This window comes from Mustela nigripes, chromosome 7 (genome assembly GCF_022355385.1).
Source record: "Mustela nigripes isolate SB6536 chromosome 7, MUSNIG.SB6536, whole genome shotgun sequence".
Classification (NCBI taxonomy): Eukaryota; Metazoa; Chordata; class Mammalia; order Carnivora; family Mustelidae; genus Mustela; species Mustela nigripes.
In genome coordinates, this window is record NC_081563.1 from 104,730,215 (window position 1) to 104,747,831 (window position 17,617).

Here is a 17,617-nt window from a genome sequence, read left to right on the forward strand (position 1 = left end):
ACCATTACTTAGCACCCCAATGGACATTTGGGAAGACAAGGGAGAAGGAGGCAGACAGGAGGTAGAGAAGATTGGTTCGGAAACTTTGGTGAGAAAAAAAAATCTAGATGCAATTACAGATGATAACTGGATGGACTGGGGCATATTAAGACAAAATGCTCAGGTTGCTACTGTCTATGACAGCTGCAAATTTGTTCTGCTCTTGGATTATGGCCCTTCCAAAATACGGATTATCTCGCCAATGATCATCAAGATGGGACACATTACCACGAAGTTCCCTTTCCTAGGAGTATTTCCTGGGACGTTAAAATGCCAAGATTGCTAAACCATCCTTAGTGGCTTATGAATGAATGTAAAGCAGTCCACTGGCTGCCTTATTCTCAGCGTGATGAGATGTGGCACTGAAAATATTGTCCACTAAATGCAGTAAATAACCACAATTTAGCCAACCTTTTATGCACTTATAACTCAGTATATTGGAAACTATTGTGCCTCCACCCATTGCAGCCCATCAGGCCCCACAGTTTCAGAGGGCTCAAGCCACGATCCTGTCCCTGAATAGTTAACGCTTTTCCGCAGAACATGTCCAATATAAGGGCCAAAATTTTGTTTTCCCTTCAATGGAAATCAAGAGGTCCCCTAAACGCAGCAGAAGGTCTGCTGTGAGGGGGGCTGGCAGAGGCTTTGGCCAGCCCGCAGGTTTCCTTTGACCTTGGTTATGACCAGGAGTGTCGCTGTTAACTGCGAGGCTCGCCTCAAGGTGGAAAACAGCATCGGTTTCCACTGCCACCCCAGAGAGCCAAGCTCTGCTGCAGGGCGATGGCGGTGAGACGGTCCCTTCCAGGCTCGACTTTGCCACCCAGAGAGCGGCTCGGAGGCCGCCTACAGGTGTAATTCAGGCACTGCGGGCTGGGCAGCCGGAGCCAAAGCCCATCAGCATCTCGCTCAGCCCCTCCCTAAACCTGAGCAGACCCCAGTGTGTCCGCCGCCCTCCCCCACCTAGCCTCTGCCCTAGCACTGTTTGGAAAAGAAGCCGGGAGGCCTCCGAGACTTTGCAGACTCGGATCGCGGAGGGGGTGGGGCGCGGCCGAGGCTTCCCCTCGAATCTGCGGCAAGCCTGGCTCCGGGAAAGTTTTTCAAAAGTTCCCAGCAGCGCCTGCCCAGGTCGCCTCCGCCGGGCGAGCAGACAGCGGCAAGCCCGCCAGCCTCGCCGCCGCCGCCGCCTCTGCCGCTACTGCTGCCAGCAGCGCGCTCCGGGCGGCTCGCTCACTCGCGGGAAGCGGGCCGGACTCCCGGCGGGCAGGCCCTCCTCCTGGGGCGAAAGCCGCAGCTGACGCAGGCGGCTCGGAAGGCGGAAGCTGCCCCGCTCCGACCGCTCGGGCAGCGCCGCGGCGCCTACACCTGGGGCCCCGACGGGTGGGCACAGGCGCCCGGCCCGAGGCGTTCGAGGGGGCTCCTGGGGAGATACGGGGCGCCGCGCGTCTCTGAGCAGCGGACCCTAGCAAGTTCCTCGCCGCACCCTGCCCCCCTTCCCTCCAGGCTCAAAGCTCCCGAGGGCGGGGGTCCGCCCTGAGCCCTAGGGACGTCGAAGCCGTCCCGCGAGTCCCAGAGCCCCCAGCTCCTTCCAAGTTCCTCCCAGTACTCCCCCTCCCCATCAACCAGAGGGAAGGGGCGTGTCGCGCCACGACACGCCCCCTCATGAATATTAATAAGCGCGCATGCGCCTGCTTCGCGCGCAGGGTAGAGGTGGCCAGCCCGGGCCGCTGCTCCCAGACGGGCTCTCCGAGTCCCTCGCCGAAAGCCGGGCGGGCACGCGTCATTGTGTTACCTGCAGCCGGCCCGCGAGCTGGGCTCGGTTTTTTTTTTTTTTTCTCCCCTCCCTCTCTTCTTTCTAAGCAGCTGATCTGAAAGGGAATAAAAGGCTGCGTATAATCATAATAATAAAAGAAGGGGAGCGCGAGAGAAGGAAAGAAAGCCGGGAGGTGGAAGAGGAGGGGGAGCGCCTCAAAGAAGCGATCAGAATAATAAAAGGAGGCCGGGCCCTTTGCCTTCTGGAACGCGCCGCTCTTGAAAGGGCTTTTGAAAAGTGGTGTTGTTTTCCAGTCGTGCATGCTCCAATCGGCGGAGTATATTAGAGCCGGGACGCGGCGGCCGCAGGGGCAGCGGCGACGGCAGCACCGGCAGCAGCACCGGCCGGAGAACCAGCGCGAGCAGCAGCGGCAGCGGCGGCGTCCCGAGTGCCTGCGGCGCGCGGCGCAGCGATGCGGTCCCCACGGACGCGCGGCCGGCCCGGGCGCCCCCTGAGCCTCCTGCTAGCCCTGCTCTGCGCCCTGCGAGCCAAGGTAGGAGCCCGCCGGGCCTCCCTCCCGGCCCGCCCTCTCCTTTCCCTCGCAGCTCCCTAGACGCCTGCGGTTGAGCGCCTAGAGCGGGCTTGGGAACCCTCGGGCGCCCGGCCTCCCGGCTGGGTCCTGCGCCCGGGAAGCTCCACCTGGGCTGGGGAAGCCCCGGACCTCCTAAGCCCCCCGCCCCCCAGGTGGAGCAAGGGGGCTGCGTTCTCTCCGCTCTTCTCCCCCGGGACAGTCGTCCGATTTCTCCTGCACTCGTGCATTTCATGCCCGGGAAATCACGTTTAGTCTTTGCACTGAGTTTTGCAAAATTATTTTCACTTGGCGTTGAGGGCTCGTCGGGGCGGGCGGGGAGGGAGTCGCTGCTTCCACCCTCGAAGAAAACAACTTTCCCCTGCGCTGACCTTCCTCCCTCCCTCGCCGGCAGGTGTGCGGGGCCTCCGGCCAGTTCGAGTTGGAGATCCTGTCTATGCAGAACGTGAACGGGGAGCTGCAGAACGGGAACTGCTGCGGCGGCGTCCGGAACCCGGGGGACCGCAAGTGCTCCCACGACGAGTGTGACACGTACTTCAAAGTGTGCCTCAAGGAGTACCAGTCCCGCGTCACGGCCGGGGGGCCCTGCAGCTTCGGCTCGGGCTCCACTCCTGTCATCGGGGGCAACACCTTCAATCTCAAGGCCAGTCGTGGCAACGAACGCAACCGCATCGTGCTGCCTTTCAGTTTCGCCTGGCCGGTGAGTGAGCGACGCGGTGAGGGAGGCCCGCCGCGGTCCGCACCCGCGCCTGCCAAGTCCCGCTCTCTCTCTTGCGAGAGGGATTAAAAGGGCTTTGGCTTGAAACTCCACGCTAACTGGAAAAGTCTTGCGGGGTGGGGTGTTAAGCAGCCGAGACTCCAGGATTAGATCTCAGCAGGCCCCGTCTTCGAGGCTTTTTGCTAAGCGCACAAAAGTGGGACGCCCACAGGGGTTTGTGGGGGCAGAGCTCCCAGGTTTAAACTTGCAACTTGGAGGCCCTAGAGTGACCACCCCACACCCCACCCCAACCCGAGCTGGGAGTCATTACAGAAGGTCTTCGCTTAACCAATTAAACCCAATGCGCCGTGGAAGGCAACGCGGCGCAGCTTTGGCCTTCGAACGTCGTCCAAGTCGGCACCCTCCCTTTTCTCGTGAGCCGCCTGGAGGGCGGGTGTGTCTTTCCTGGAGGGTGTGGGGGAGCCTGTTTCCCGCTGCTCCCGGGGAGACTTTGGGGCGTGCGGAGACGCGCTCGGGGCTGGATGTAAGGACGCGGGGGCGGCCGCCGCTTGGGGCGTGGGGGGGGGGTGTCTTTGGGCCTTGGCTGGAGCTGGGAGCCCGAGAGCCTCCGCCCCCTGCCGGCCCCTTCCTGCCCTCGCCCCCGCGCGGTGTAGCCCTTGTGGCCTCACTTCCAGCGGTTCCCGGGCTCTGGAACCAGCTGTGTTTGCAAACTTCCCCGGGAAGGGCGGGGGTGCGCCCTCGTCCGGCGGGCGCCCGGCCCCCGCTAGCCTCCGGGGGCGTGTCAAGGCCTGAAAGGGGCGGCCCACTCGAGGCGGCTGCTGAGCGTGCAAGTGCGTGGACCCCCGCCCTGGGTGCCGCTCGAGGACCCGGGCCCGGCGGACCGACCCTGCAACGAGGCCCTTGCAACATCCCAAACTGGGTAGAAGGAAGACGAGTGTGATTGCAGAATGGGAGGAAAGGGGAAAAGGCTGTGCCCTCTGCTCCGCTCCTGCTGTCCAGGAGGCGTGGCACGTCGCCAGGACTGGGGCTTGGCCCAGCCCGTGCTTCGAGGGTGGGCGGTTGTGGGGGCGGGGAGGAGAGGGAAGCTCGGTGCCCGGGGGGAATACTGTCCGCCACGTGCTCTGGTGGGGTGCGCTCTGCTGCCTCCTATCCGCGGGCTGGGGCTGTGATTCGCATCGCCAGGAGGGGAGGAAGGGGGAGAGTGCCTTGGTGCGTGCGTGCGTGTGTGTGTGTGTGTGTGTGTGTGTGTGTGTATATCTTGGGGTGGCTCTCAAGGCCCGCATTTACTGGAGCTGGCGTTATAAAGTGCCCTCTGCCGTGGGTGAGATAAGACAGTTATCGGAAGCACACCATTGAAAGGGACTTAGAAAAACCCACTGTATGTAGAGTTCTCAGAGAATGGAGGGCTGTGTCTGTTGTGGGATTGCAGTTTTACAAAGCGTGTTTATCTTCTTTGTTAATCCCCTACTAGGGAGAACTTTAAAGAGTCTGGCCACTTTTTAATCTGACTGTGCCCAAGTTAACTGTGAATACTGACTGCCCTTGAACTTGTGTTTGGAGTTTAGGGGGGAAGGGGCCTGCAGGTGGTTCCACCCTCCTGAGGATCAGTCCGGAGCCCCTTGCTTTCACAAGACCATAAAAGGAATCTTATTAGTGATGTGGAAAAGCTGCAGGCCTGGCTGAGGCTCACTTTGGAGAGTAGGGTCAGAGGACCGCTTGGATGAGAACAGAGAGACTTGCTCCCTGGACTGGCTCTGGAAAAGTGACCTAGAAGGTGTGTCTGTCCCCATTTGACACTTGGCAGAGTCCTAAATGGGAAATGAACAGAAGCCGTGTGTGGGGCAGGAGACGATTGATTTGTTGTGGCTCTTCTGTGGTTTCAGGGCCTGCGGGTCACCAACCATGAAATAGACTCTCCGCTTTTCTAGAATAGGGAGACCACTGGGGCTACTGAGAGTGGTTCTTTTGAAGTTGGGCCAAATGCATGTATCACTCATAAATGAGTCTCCACCCTGTCCCCCCTTAAAAGGCCTGCTGTGAAACATAAGCCTCACTTCCCAAGAGAAAGTGGCGTTTAGGTGTATTGTTTTAGTTATTTTCCCGAGTGTGGTTAGAGAAACACCACAGTCTGTAACTTTCAAGAATGATTCCAGGGTGAGTGTTAACCGAAGTGAAAGCACTTAGGTATTGAACTACATAGAGCAGTTTCATTCAGTTTGGCAATTAAATATGAATAAGCATGTCTATTTAAAACCGACTTGAATAAGTGATAACTGAACTTGGTACAGAATTGAAGATGGAAAGACGATATGGGTTTTTTGGTTTGGTTTGGTTTGGCTTTTATATCAAACCACCTTGGACTTCCAGCCACGTGCACAGCTGACCCTGAGGCAGTCACAATCACTGATCGCCTGGGTCCTCCCCAGTGTGCTGACCATGAAAGGGCCGTGGTCCAGGGTGCAAGGTGGAAGGTCAGTTTAAAAGGTGGTGTAATTCTTGGTTTTTGTTGGGAATTATGACCGACTGCGATCAAACAACTGTTCGTGTCCTAGAGAGAAAGAAGAGGAAATGAGCTGTCACATTTGAAATCTAGTCCACATTCCAGTGTCCACGTGGGGAGCTCTCTGAAGGTGGGTCTGCCCATTGGGTAGTATCTGATTATGTTCCAGTGGCTGTCTACTGGCCCAGCTCCCGGCTCATGGTTCTCATTGGTGATTTCTAATCCCCATATCCGTGCTGTGCTCACAAGGCCTTGACTCGAAGCAACGGATCTGATTTATGACCCTCCAATCAGGGGGACCCAGTGATAAGAACATATATTATGGAAGGTAATTGGGCTTAACGGGAAGTGATTTGGGAATAACCATTTATAAGCCATTGAAATGGTTAAGTTGCACGTCCCAAAATTAGTGCTAAGTCCCGGTAGTACCTGCTTATTAAAAATCCATTAGGGCACTTACCAGTACCCAGCCCCCAAAGCATTTTAGGAACTGCAGAACCCCAGTTCGCTGAATTGATGCATTGCAGGCCCCACAGTGAAGTGAATGTAGAGAAACCTGGGGGGCAGTAGTTGACGTATCTGGTCTTTTCTTGGCCTCCTATCTAAATGGCATTGGCAGTGATAAAAGGCTGCTGAGAACAACTGAATTGTTCAGGGAAATCCAATGAAGTATTTTTTTTTTTTGCATACCAGTGAGATGCCAACTTTGGCCCCCCATCACACTTAAGGCCTGATTGAACAACTGCCAGGGGTTTGGGTAAATGAGATGTCCCCACAAGACTCATCACAGGATGTAATTGACATGTTCCTGTCTGCATGCCCTCTGCTGCGTTTCTGGGTTCCTGCGCCTCTTGTAGGTGTGATGTGGACACATGGAGGGTGGAGGGAGGGGGTTCTCATTGAACTGGCTCCTTTCTGCAGCCCGTCTCTACAACCCATGCAGACAAACGGCACCCAGGATTGTAAGTGCTCAGAGCAAGGGATTTTCCTCATGTGGAGAAAACCTCTTCGGCTCTCAGACACCTGTGTCAAATTAGAGTGATGAAATGACATGTCTGTATTGCAAAACCAGGCTTGGTTGGTGGGGGGTGCAGGGGAAGTGGGCCTGTGCTCACTTTGTGCTAAGTGTCTGCAGAATGGCTGTTCCCCAAATGAAATTCCCATTCAGGGTACTTTGGTTTCTAATTCTTTTTTTTCTCTTCCAGGTGTAAAGTGCTCTGTGTTTTCTTCCTTCTTATTGTCTTGTTTCTTAGCAACTTATTCAAACCTCCAGTACTTCTATGCATTTGTGACCCACCAACTGCACACCTATAATTCTACAGGGACTTCACACATGTGTAGAGAACAGTGAAGCTTTTGGCATACAGGCCTCTGGGGTGAGGAGGAACGACAGCAGCCTCTCTCAGGCTTGTCACTGCCCTGAAAACCAGCGATCTGAATACTGCCTAAAATCTTTATAGCAAAGAGGGGCAAGGGACGCTTTGGGTAGAAGGTGTGTGGGCTGGTTTAGCATGGAAGAAAAAAATGTTACTCATGAAGAAATGCAGCCAAGGCAACAGGGAGCCTTCCTGTTCCTGATTGGGAAATAGGGATGCAAACGGAGGCCATGACTGGCTTCCCAGCAGCCACCAGCCCATCGTAAAGGGCCAGCACTTGGTTCCAATGTCCGGCTTTCCAGATTATGCATTCTTGCATTGTAACTGATCTCTGGATGTGCCTGTAGTTAGCATGGTCATCCATAAAGGCAAATACTCCAGAGCATTCCCCCTTGATAAACTTCTCTAAGTGTGTTCCTTCTGATAGAAGGGACACTTGGCTCCAGCTTTGAAATACACTTAAAAAAAATTAGAATGAAATACATTTGACCTACTTTACGACTTGAGGAAGATGCGTTAGGATGCGTGGGTAGTAAGGATTCTTGCGCTTTCTAGAATGGTGGTAGAGGCGGGACGGGGTTCCGCATTCAAAGTGCCCCACCTTTAACCTGGTTTGTGGTGCTGAGTGGCAGCTTTGGGATCTCCTCGCTGGTTTCCAACCAAGGAGAGGACTGCCCTGCCCTGCGGCCCTTGTTTTCACGGTGCCCGTGACATTTGTCACTGGGGCAAGGCTGTGTCTGTGCAGGGAAGAAGTTCTGCAGCGTGGCTCCCAGTGGTGAGAAATGGTACATAAACAGTCAAACACTCCCGAGTCCTCTACCAGCTCAGCCCAGTTTTTATGCACTTTTGGTAAATAAGTAGAAAGGCTTCTTGTTCAGGCTTGCTCTGTGTGAACCGGACGGTTGTGCTTGGCTGGCTTCTCGGTATTCTATCTATTAACCTCGCCACCCTTTTGTAACTGGTGCATTTAATTATCAGTGGGATGCTTTTCAAACAGGTAAGGGTAATGATGGGAAAGGGGGTGGGGGCATCTCGTGGAGAGCCTCCAATCTGGATATGAGCTGGGGGGCCCCCTTGGGGAGGCTTTGAGGTGGGCTTTCATGAGAAAATCGCCCTTTGTAACCAGATCGGACTCTATTGAAATGTCAAGCCCCCCAGACTAAATTGCTGTCTCTGGCTGAAGTCTCCTGGGCCTGGCCACTGTGGGGCAGTTGTCCTTTCTTCAGGCCTCCCCTTGCCGCAGCCGTGGGACCCGGTGAATTGTGCGGGCGGGTAGGCGAGTGAGCGTGCGCCCACCCGTGCGATCGCCGAAGCCTTTATTTCATACGTCTGCGACCGGAATATTTTATACTGTGGCCACCCAGACGCAGGCAGGACAATAGCGTGGCCGAATTGACTGAAACGAGGATTACAGAGAATAATGCAGTCTCTCCAAAAATACTGCTAATACAGGGCCCGCGACAGGAAGCGCCAGTTGAGTCAGCAGAGCGCAGGGCCCCTGACCAGCCCGGGGCCGGGCCGACCGCCTTGCACAAAGGGCTCCCCTCCCCGCCCCCCCTCCCCCCCCCAGGCACGGCGGGCACTCCCGGAGCGTGGGCTCCTCGGCTGCCGCACGCGTGCCGTTTGGATGGCGGTTTGTTTGTGTCCATCAGCTTGGCAGGAATGGCAGCAGCCTCTTCTTGGGGCTTGGTTTGGCCGCCACTGTTGCCAGGAAAAGGAAGTTCCCAGCTGCCAACACAATTACCTTTGTTTCTTACATCCCCCTTCTTAATGTGGCAATTAAGTGCTTACCACTCTGCCCAGTGCCAAGGTAACCGCCGCCTGCCCGCCTGCAGCCGCACGGCCCCAGGGACGCCTGGAGATGCCTGCGGAGCCGGAGGCCAGGGCCCTCCTCTAGGTAAAAGGCCACGGCAGTCCTCTCCTAAGTTGTCCTGAGAGCTGGCCGTGCCTCTTTCCTGCTGCACCAGCTCGCAGACCGGCTCTGGGGCCGGATTGCCCTGGGCCTGGAGGTGTGGGACTGGGGAGGTGCAAACCCACATGCAGGTTCTCTTTGCTGCTCTGAGGAGACTTAAGAAAAAAGAGGAAAGCAAGGGGCCTCTCCTAGTCTTACTGTGGTAGTGGGAAACCAAGAAAAAAACCAGGTATTCTCTATTTGTGTCTTGTGGACGATAGTTTTGTATGAACTGGTTAAGTTGGACACCTGCCCATCACCTGGCCTGGCACCCCCTTTCCAAGCCCTTGGGGGAGCTGCCCAGGGGCTTGGCCTCTGCTGGGGTCAGATTTGCAGTGACCAATTGGGGATGACATGATCCTAGCAGATTGCATCTGATTTTTCAGCCTGGTTCTGGCCTAGTAGGATGGCATAAAGTGCATGGTCTGACTCTCCCGAGTCTGGATGCATATTCTGGGATGTACAGAGGTCAGGCGTGGGCCTGGGAAAAATTAAAGTTCCTAGCAGCTAATAATCATTACCAAATTATCTTGATTGTTGATCTATAGTGTGGGGATGGAGTGGGAGGTAAGAGAGCCTCCTAATAGGGGCCTTGGAGGGAATCCTTTCTTCTGAAGGCTGGGTGGGAAGACTCCTCCGGCCCCGGGAAGTGAGGCCCAGAACCAGAAGCCCTTCTCAGAAACCAGGGAGAGAGATGGTCAGGGCATCTTGCGTATTTATTATTTTTTTGGCAAAGCTGGAGCCCCCAGCCCTCACCCCCTTGTCTACCTCTGAGAAAGCCATTCACAGGAGACCATGACATTTGGAGTCCCAAGCTCTGTGCTGCTCTGTGTCCCTTTTTTCCCTTAAGGTTGGGCAGTGTTGGTCAGTGCCTCCGGAGGTCTTCCTGGCTCAGGCAAGGAGGAGTCTGATACACAGCTTGGTCTTTCAAGCTCTTTTGCAAGTGCTGGGGGGTGGGAGAGAATGCCTCCTCCTCTGAGCGTGAAGCCCAGTCCTGGCACGCCTTCCCCTTCTGTGGGGATTGTGTCTATGACACGTTGAGTGCTTGTGCAAGTCTGTCAGGACTACGGGTATCAATGCATTTAATCAGAGGATTAATTACAACAATACGTGGAAGTGGAGAACGTGGGTCTCGACGTGGCCAGCGATCCAAGGGCTTAATGATACAGAATCAGCCCCACATCTGGCCTCATTTGGACTTGGCTCTCGCCTCCAATCGGGAGAGAAATGTAATTTCTTGCTGCTCTCCGGGAAGAGTCCTGTAATTTGTAGTAAGTCTCAGGAAACTTAGAGGCTGTAAATAAGGTGTAACTTTTACTAATAAAATGTTAACGACGACGACAATGAATTTGGACCCCAAACAGGAGAGGGCTGGGTATGTGCCCTGGCTTGCCTGGTTTTGCTTGCTTTTCTGAGCATTTTCCCACAGTTATCAGTGAACGAAATGGAATCCTACTCTGCTTTGACTATGAAACATATTTCGGCTGAATTCCAAGGCAGGGTCTATCACAAGATATTTTTATATTCGGAGACAACACGCTGTGTTTCTGTGTGAGCCGTAAGCTTCCTAGAGTTATGAATGAAGCTTCTTTTTTTTTTCACCCCCTTTTGCTCCTTTTTTTGCCTCCCCTTGTAGGTGCCTTCTGTTGGTGACAGTGTTTCTGGCGGCAGGGTATTATTTGAGTGAAGTGCTCAATGTGCTATTTCCGATGCATTGGTATCTGACGGTGACAAGAGGGACACGGGGGAGGCCTTTTCTCCCCACCCCACTCTGATATAGTCCTCCAGTGCCAAGATAGCAGGTTTATTTAAACCCTGGTGTTCTGTGAGACTGACCTCATTCTAAATTACAAACGAAGATTGGAGTAAAGCGGGAATTTGCTAATGGCTTGGATTTGTGGGGGTGGGGGGTGGAATTCTGAGATAAGCCTGGAAGATAAAAGGTGCCTTCAGTATAATAGCTGGCATCCTGCCAGTGTCCAGGGAATTTGTTTAGTTGGTGGACTCTGATTATGCCTGGAATGTTAGATCTTATTGACAGATAAGCCCATCAATAGCTATAACCCATGGGTGTGTGGTTATTTCTCCCTTTTGTACTTTTGTCCCCAGAGTCTGTCCCCCAAGGACCCCGAGTTAGGTCGCCGCCTTTGTCTTAGTCTCTTTGCACTTACCCCCCACCCCAGCTTCCTAGAGTCACCTGATACTTGTGGGAGCTGAGATGGTCTCGCACAGACAGGGCTTTCAAAGGGGTTCTGAAAAGGAAAAGGGGGCCTCCCTAGGGACTGCCCCACCAGAGTCCAAAGTGTAACCTTAGCAATACCCGGCCCCTCACTGAATTACCCCCCCCACCCCCGCCCACAGCTGCAAATACCTGGTTATGTTGGCTTAGAAAAAATTCGTGTGTGTGTGTGTGTGTGTGTGTGTGTGTGTGTGTGTGTGTTTCCTCATGCACTAGAGTTAGGGGCCTGGAAAGTTTTGGGAAACTGTAGAGGGTTCACCTATAGGGAGGTGGTATCTCCTGATCATGACTTTGGGTTGCTTGCATAAGATGACAATGACCTACCGCAGTGGGGCCCTGCCCAGCAGAAGGAGTCAGCCTGGGGGTGGGTGCCAATGAGGGGAGTGACCTCCGTTCCACTGAAAACGGAGTTTTCATTTTGGCTTCACGGTTTGGTTTGGTGAGGTGTGCGGGGGAGGTCGAGCAAGTAGGACATTTGGGAGCCGACCCCTCTTTCTGACTACTAAGCTGCTGTTGTTCTGTGTTGCAGAGGTCCTATACTTTGCTTGTGGAGGCGTGGGATTCCAGTAACGACACTCTCCGTAAGTATCCCAGCAGTGGGCTCTTCTCCGGGTGTGCCCTTCTGGAAACACTGTGCTTGGAGTATGGCAGTGTCAGAGTTGGATCTGTCTGCTGGGTGCTTCTGAGGACTTGGACCACTCGCTGCTCTCTGCGTCCATCCTCCCCTCTTCCCCCCCACCCCCACCCCCAGGGCGAACCGCTCTGAGGAGTCCTTTCCACAACCTCCCCTAGAAGGTCCGCCTGGAATATTAAGTGGCCGGGACAGAGTCCCAGTTAACTGAGTCCCTGAATATGGGGCCTAGATTATCTTCAGGATAGAGATCTTAATGGTTTTACAACTTTAAAACCTTGTAGACTGCGAAAGGATCAAAGTAGTGACTTTTTAAAAGTCCATTTAAACTTTAAGTGAGTGTTTAATCTCTCATCAGAAAGATGAAGCCCACAAAGGTGGTGCTGGGCTCTGACTCTAACTAAAGACCGACCTTGAATTTCACTTGGTGGGCAGGTGAGCCTCTAGCTGGTCTGCTGGGGGTTTCTTTCCCACACTGCGCATGGCCGCCCTTTCATTGAAGTGGAGTCCCAGAGCCTCACAGTCTCCACGGCTGCCTTGCTCCCCCCTTGTGAAAGAGGGCAAGGGGTTCAGGGCAGGTTGCTTTTCAGAGCTGTGAGGGGTGGCTTTTGGTGGGGAGGTCACAGAGGGCGTGTCTGGCAATGGCAGCCGCCTGGCTTACCAGGGGTAGTCTTTGCTCCTTAACTATGACTCGAAGACGCTTTCCCTCCCGCGCCGAAACCGCACGCTTCCCTTTTGCCGGCAGGATCTGGACGGCTGTCCTGGGAAAACTTGATTCATACTGAAATCCCTTAGTCTGCGTAGGAGGAAGGGTTGATCCAACTCTTTGTCTTTGCCCTCCTCTGAAGGTCTCCTCCCTTTTGTTTCTCTACCTCACTGACCCGTTCTTTGTTTTTGCTGTTGATAACATTTCCCCTCGTTTTCTCAACATGCCTTTTTTTGTTTTTTGTTTTTTGTTTTTAAAGGGGATCCGAGAATGGGGAGTGCCCAGAGTGGGCCCACTGAGGGCTTGGTACTTGTGAGACAGGCTGCTTTGGGCTGTGTCTGGCTTGTCACCAACCCCCCCCACTATCCCTCCCCCCAACCACCCTGGGGCCATGGAATTATTGCTGAGCCCCAGTGTGCCTGAGGCTCCAGGCTATTTGGGTCACTCCTCCTGCTTTGACATCTGAAGCCCAGATCTGTGGACTTCCTCTCTGAGGGGCACCCCTGTTCCACTGTGGTGTGGTGGGAGGGGAAGGGGGTAACCAGCTGCGGTTGGTGGCCGATGCCAGTCAGAGTCCCAGACACATGTGTGTTCTCTCCACCCTCCCCGCCACAAACATTGGAGACGATGTGAGCCTGGTGTCGCTGTGACCTCGTTACAATGGTAACTAAGCATTGGGAAGATGGGGGCTGGAGAGCGGGGGAGAGAGATGCTTCAGATATTCTGGTGCAGACATGCTCTTCTTCCCTTCCTGCTGAGATGTTAAAACAGTCTGGTCTCGTGAACATCCTTGGGATGGATACCTGGCTCCTGGCAAGAGCTGGCTCAGGATACCTGTGAGGGTGTGCAGGACCCCTAGCCTCTGCAGGGCCCTTTCTGGGTCTTCCCTCACCCCACAGGTCAGGTAGCTAGCTGTGCCCCAGGGCAACTGGTGCCTCTCCAGAGCTGCTCACGGCTGCTGCACTTTAGGGTAGCTCTGTTTGGGGGTTCTGGGGCATCTCTTCACTGGGGAGGCAGTCAGCAGGTCACAGGAAGGACACAGGAAAGAGTTGGGGTAGGGAGAAGGAACTTTCAGACCTCTACTCTTGAAGAAAGGAGTTGCCCCAAACCCCTGGAATGCCTTTGCAGGTCCTTGAAGCTCTCTTTGGGAACCCCAAAGAGGAGGGAGCGGTTTATCTACTGGCTTAGTCAGCCTCTCTTTTTACAGTGCTTCCAAAGGATCTTGAATTCACGTTCAAAACCATATTTGGCTTCTTCTCTCTCCAAATTAGATCCTGCCTAGGGCCCTTCATGGATGACTGGCACCAGCATTTCAATACCTAGTACCATGAGCCAGAAAGCTGGAAGACACCCTCTTGTACTTCCCTTTCTCTGAGCATCCATGTCAGATCTACCTCCAGGTTCTGAACAATCTTCCCTCCAGGGCCTCACTGGAGTCCTGCCACCTCCCACCATGTCCCCTGCCACTGTGCTGGTCCAAGTCACCATCTGCTGATGCCCAACCTCCTATGGTCGTGGCTGAATTCAGTGCCTTCATATCTGCTCTGGCCCACCTCCACTGCTTTCTCCAACCTTTTGCCATCCTGGTCTTTCCAGGGCCTTTTCATTTTTTAATATAAATATGATTGACCTACAGTATCCTCTGTTCATTTCTGGTGTACATCTTGATTTAATTTGATAATCAACTTCCCTAAGAGAGCCACTTGGCAGCTTCCTGTTGCTCTTGGGACAGCTCTTTGTGTGGCCCAAAAGACTTTGCACAGTTACCTTTTTTCCTTGCTAGCTCCATCCTACGTGCCACATTGACCTCTACCATATCCAGATTCTGGTCCTATCCTACCAGTCCCTGTTCTGTCCTCAGATGCATCCTCCTATTCTGTCCTGCTGCAGGGCCCTTGCACATGCTGTTTTCTCTTCTTAGAATGTTTTCTTATTACTTTTACCCTCTGTCCCTCCCATGGGACTGTATTCCATGAAGACAAAGGCCAACGATGTGGAGCAACCCAGTTGAAGTTGGCTGCTCTTTGGGGGCCAAATTGCCAAAATCCTGGCTTCAGATTAGAGGTCGAGCCCTGAGTGTTAGGATGGAGAAGTTCTTCTCACATGGGCTCTGCAGAGAGGGGCTGGCCCAGGTGAAGCCCAGGTGCTGTTCGTGTGTTAGAGTATGTCTAAGGCTGGCCTCCTGGCCTTCGTCTCTGCGATCATTTCTCTTCTTCTGTTTCAGAGTTGCAGTAGATAAGGGTACAGAGTTTTCAGTCTCCCCTAGGGCAAATGGTGTCAGTTTGTTTGTGGGACGGCTCAGGAGATGCATCAACACAAATAAGCTTCCTCAGACCAGGTTTTCCTCGACCATGCTCCCGTCCTAGGTTTGTGGGTCGGTGCGGCCACCGGGGTTGTGCTCTGACTTACCTCATTACCATCCGCCTTGGCCTGCGAGGCTGTGGTGTGGGGGCCTTTGTGCTTCATCTTCACACAGCTGAAGATCACAGGAGGGTCTGCTAACCTCTGTTTCCAGTCATCAAGCTGGATTCCCAAGTGAACTACCCCCTCCCACCCCAGCCCAGCCCAGATGCACCTCTGTGCCCCAAGCTGACAGGAAGTACGATTCAGGTGGCGGCAGCTTGGAAGAACAGGCAGCAGACATGATCTCTGTGACCCAGATGCCAGAGAGCATGTCCCACACCCCTGACTCCCTGCCTCTGGGCTGCTGGGAGAAGCCTGCCACACAGCTGCAAAGTTAGTTCTACAGACCTGTTAGCCACATGGAGGCTTCAAGAACGATTGTTTTCATGTTTCCTAGACCTAGGCGGAAAGCCTACTGAACTACCAGTGAACTGGTACTGGTGAACAACCAGTTGGCCTGTGCCTTGAGGATTGCCCTGGACTCGCATCTGGGTTGTTTGTTGTTACCTGCCCCAGAGATGCTGGAGGCCTGTGAGCCATGTGTTTAAATAACTCCTTTATTAAGATCTCGTAATCACATGGTAATAGCTCGCTACACTTCTTAATTGAATCAGCAGAGCAAACACACAGTTAATGGAGGGACATTTTTGTCATTCTTTGGCCTGTGTTTATTTGTAAAACTTACTTCGGAAAGCGTTATCTGTGAGTGGTTCTGTGCGTGCTGGGGTGTAAGTCTGCAGGTATGTGGGCTTGTTCAAGGCTTGTCCTGCCCACACGACAGTTAAAGCCGGAGGGTGAACGCCGGGGCGAAGCTGGGAGTCGTGTGGATGGAGCCCCTCAGGAGCTCCTCCTCCCCTGGTCACCTGTTGGCTTTGCATGACCTTGTAAATGAGCGCAGGCCCTGGGCCTAGAAAAACAGGGGTGTGGGTGGGTAAGAACCACAGACGTTGTGAGTAGGTACTAGTATGGGCTCTCTGAGGAGGCCTCGCCCCTGACGAGGCTGGAAAGGGTTGCTGCTGGCAGGCTTAAGAAAACAAACCCCAGATCAGGCTGCGGTTCTGACTTCGTGCCTCGCTTCTATTCACATCCCTCCCCTGGACTCCTGGCACCGGGCATCTGTGTTTGTGTTTGTACCTGGCTCTTCTCTCAGACTAGATGACAAGGGACCTCAGGGCAGGACCACTGCCTACTCCTCGGGAGAGCTGGCTGCCCGAGCTCTGGGTGTGTTCATTCTCAATAGGCACCTTTGAAGGAGCATGACTTGGCTCAGAAGAACCCCCGAGCTACCTGTCTCTAAACTGGGGTGCGTTACTTTCCTTCCTCTGCCCTCTGGGCAAAGGTTGAAAGGTGAGACGTATCAAGTCTGTGGCACAAGGGCCAGCTGACAGTAGCAAAGTTTATCATTCTTCCTAAAAACTACCCCTTGGCTTCCAGTAAAGAGTTGGGAAGGTAGACCAAGTCTTTCTAAAGCAAGACCCAAGACTCTAAAACCAGAAGAGCAGGCTTGCTAACCTTTACCTGGAACCAGGTGCTTTCTATAATATGTAAAGGGCTTTTGCAAATGGCCAACGATGCAATAGAACACTTGGCAAAGGAGAGAAACCGGTCACAGTTCACAGGAACAGCTACAGGTGGCTTTGTAACCACGTGGAAGGGTGCTCACCATCCCTTAATTAAATGCCAATTAAAGTAAGAGCTGCTGCTTTCCCTATCAGGCAGAGATCAGAAAGTTGGATAACCTGTGCAATGTTGGCATCGCCATCAGGAAACCCAGTTTCCTGTTCAGGTGGAAAGACAGGCCGGCGGGGCTTCACTCACAGTAGTTTGGGGCTGGCTGGGGATGGACGCGGATCGGGTGTGCTTCCGTTTCTAGAAGGTCTCTTACTGCTAGAACCATGCACGCGGGCAGATGGGTACAGGGATGTTCGGTGTGGCTCTGCTGAATTGTAAAAGGTCAAAATAAGTATCGCAACTAGTAAACGTGTTTCGTCATATTCTGGGATGGGGAAATACTACACACCCGTTAAAAAGGGTAAATAGATGTAAAAAGGTCGTTGCCTCTGGGGAGGGGGCCAGCCCTTGCACTTGTCTGCCTTTTTTTTTTTTTTTTTTTTTGTCTGCCCTTTTGTACTGTTTCCATTTTGCATGGTGTGCATTTGTGTCCATTATTAAAAAGAGGCAAAATGGTCAGGGGAGAAGGCTTTGATGTGAATGTTAACGTAATCATTGCTTTTTGATTTTTATTTATCTTTTTGCTTCCAGAACCTGACAGCATTATTGAAAAGGCTTCGCACTCGGGCATGATAAACCCCAGCAGGCAGTGGCAGACGCTGAAGCAGAACACAGGGGTTGCCCACTTTGAATATCAGATCCGTGTCACCTGTGACGACTATTACTACGGCTTTGGCTGCAATAAGTTCTGCCGACCCCGAGATGACTTCTTTGGACACTATGCCTGCGACCAGAATGGCAACAAAACGTGCATGGAGGGCTGGATGGGCCCAGAATGTAACAGAGGTGTGTGGGCCTGTGCTGGGTGGGTTATAATCACTGCTGAGTGGCTGTCGCCATTGGAGTCACGTTCTCTCCCCATCTAGTCAAGTGTCTGTCTCGGGTTGCGGGTTGTGGGGAGTGTTTGGTGTTTGGGCTGTTTTCTAGGCCTGAGGACCAAAGATGCTATTGGTGCCCCCTACATACATACATACATACATACAT

At 53.6% G+C, this 17,617-nt stretch overlaps 1 protein-coding gene across 2 annotated transcripts in view; it reads left to right on the plus strand.

Moving 5' to 3' along the window:
* The first annotated feature begins 1,765 nt into the window (after positions 1 to 1,765).
* The window catches only part of JAG1 (jagged canonical Notch ligand 1), a 36,211-nt gene continuing 20,359 nt past the window's right edge, over positions 1,766 to 17,617 (plus strand). For both annotated transcript variants that reach the window (XM_059406532.1, XM_059406533.1), the window contains exons 1-4: positions 1,766 to 2,342; positions 2,773 to 3,078; positions 11,692 to 11,743; positions 17,165 to 17,419. In XM_059406532.1, coding sequence (XP_059262515.1) covers positions 2,262 to 2,342; positions 2,773 to 3,078; positions 11,692 to 11,743; positions 17,165 to 17,419 — 694 coding nt within the window. In that variant the 5' untranslated portion in view covers positions 1,766 to 2,261. The remainder of the gene's footprint in view (positions 2,343 to 2,772; positions 3,079 to 11,691; positions 11,744 to 17,164; positions 17,420 to 17,617) is intronic.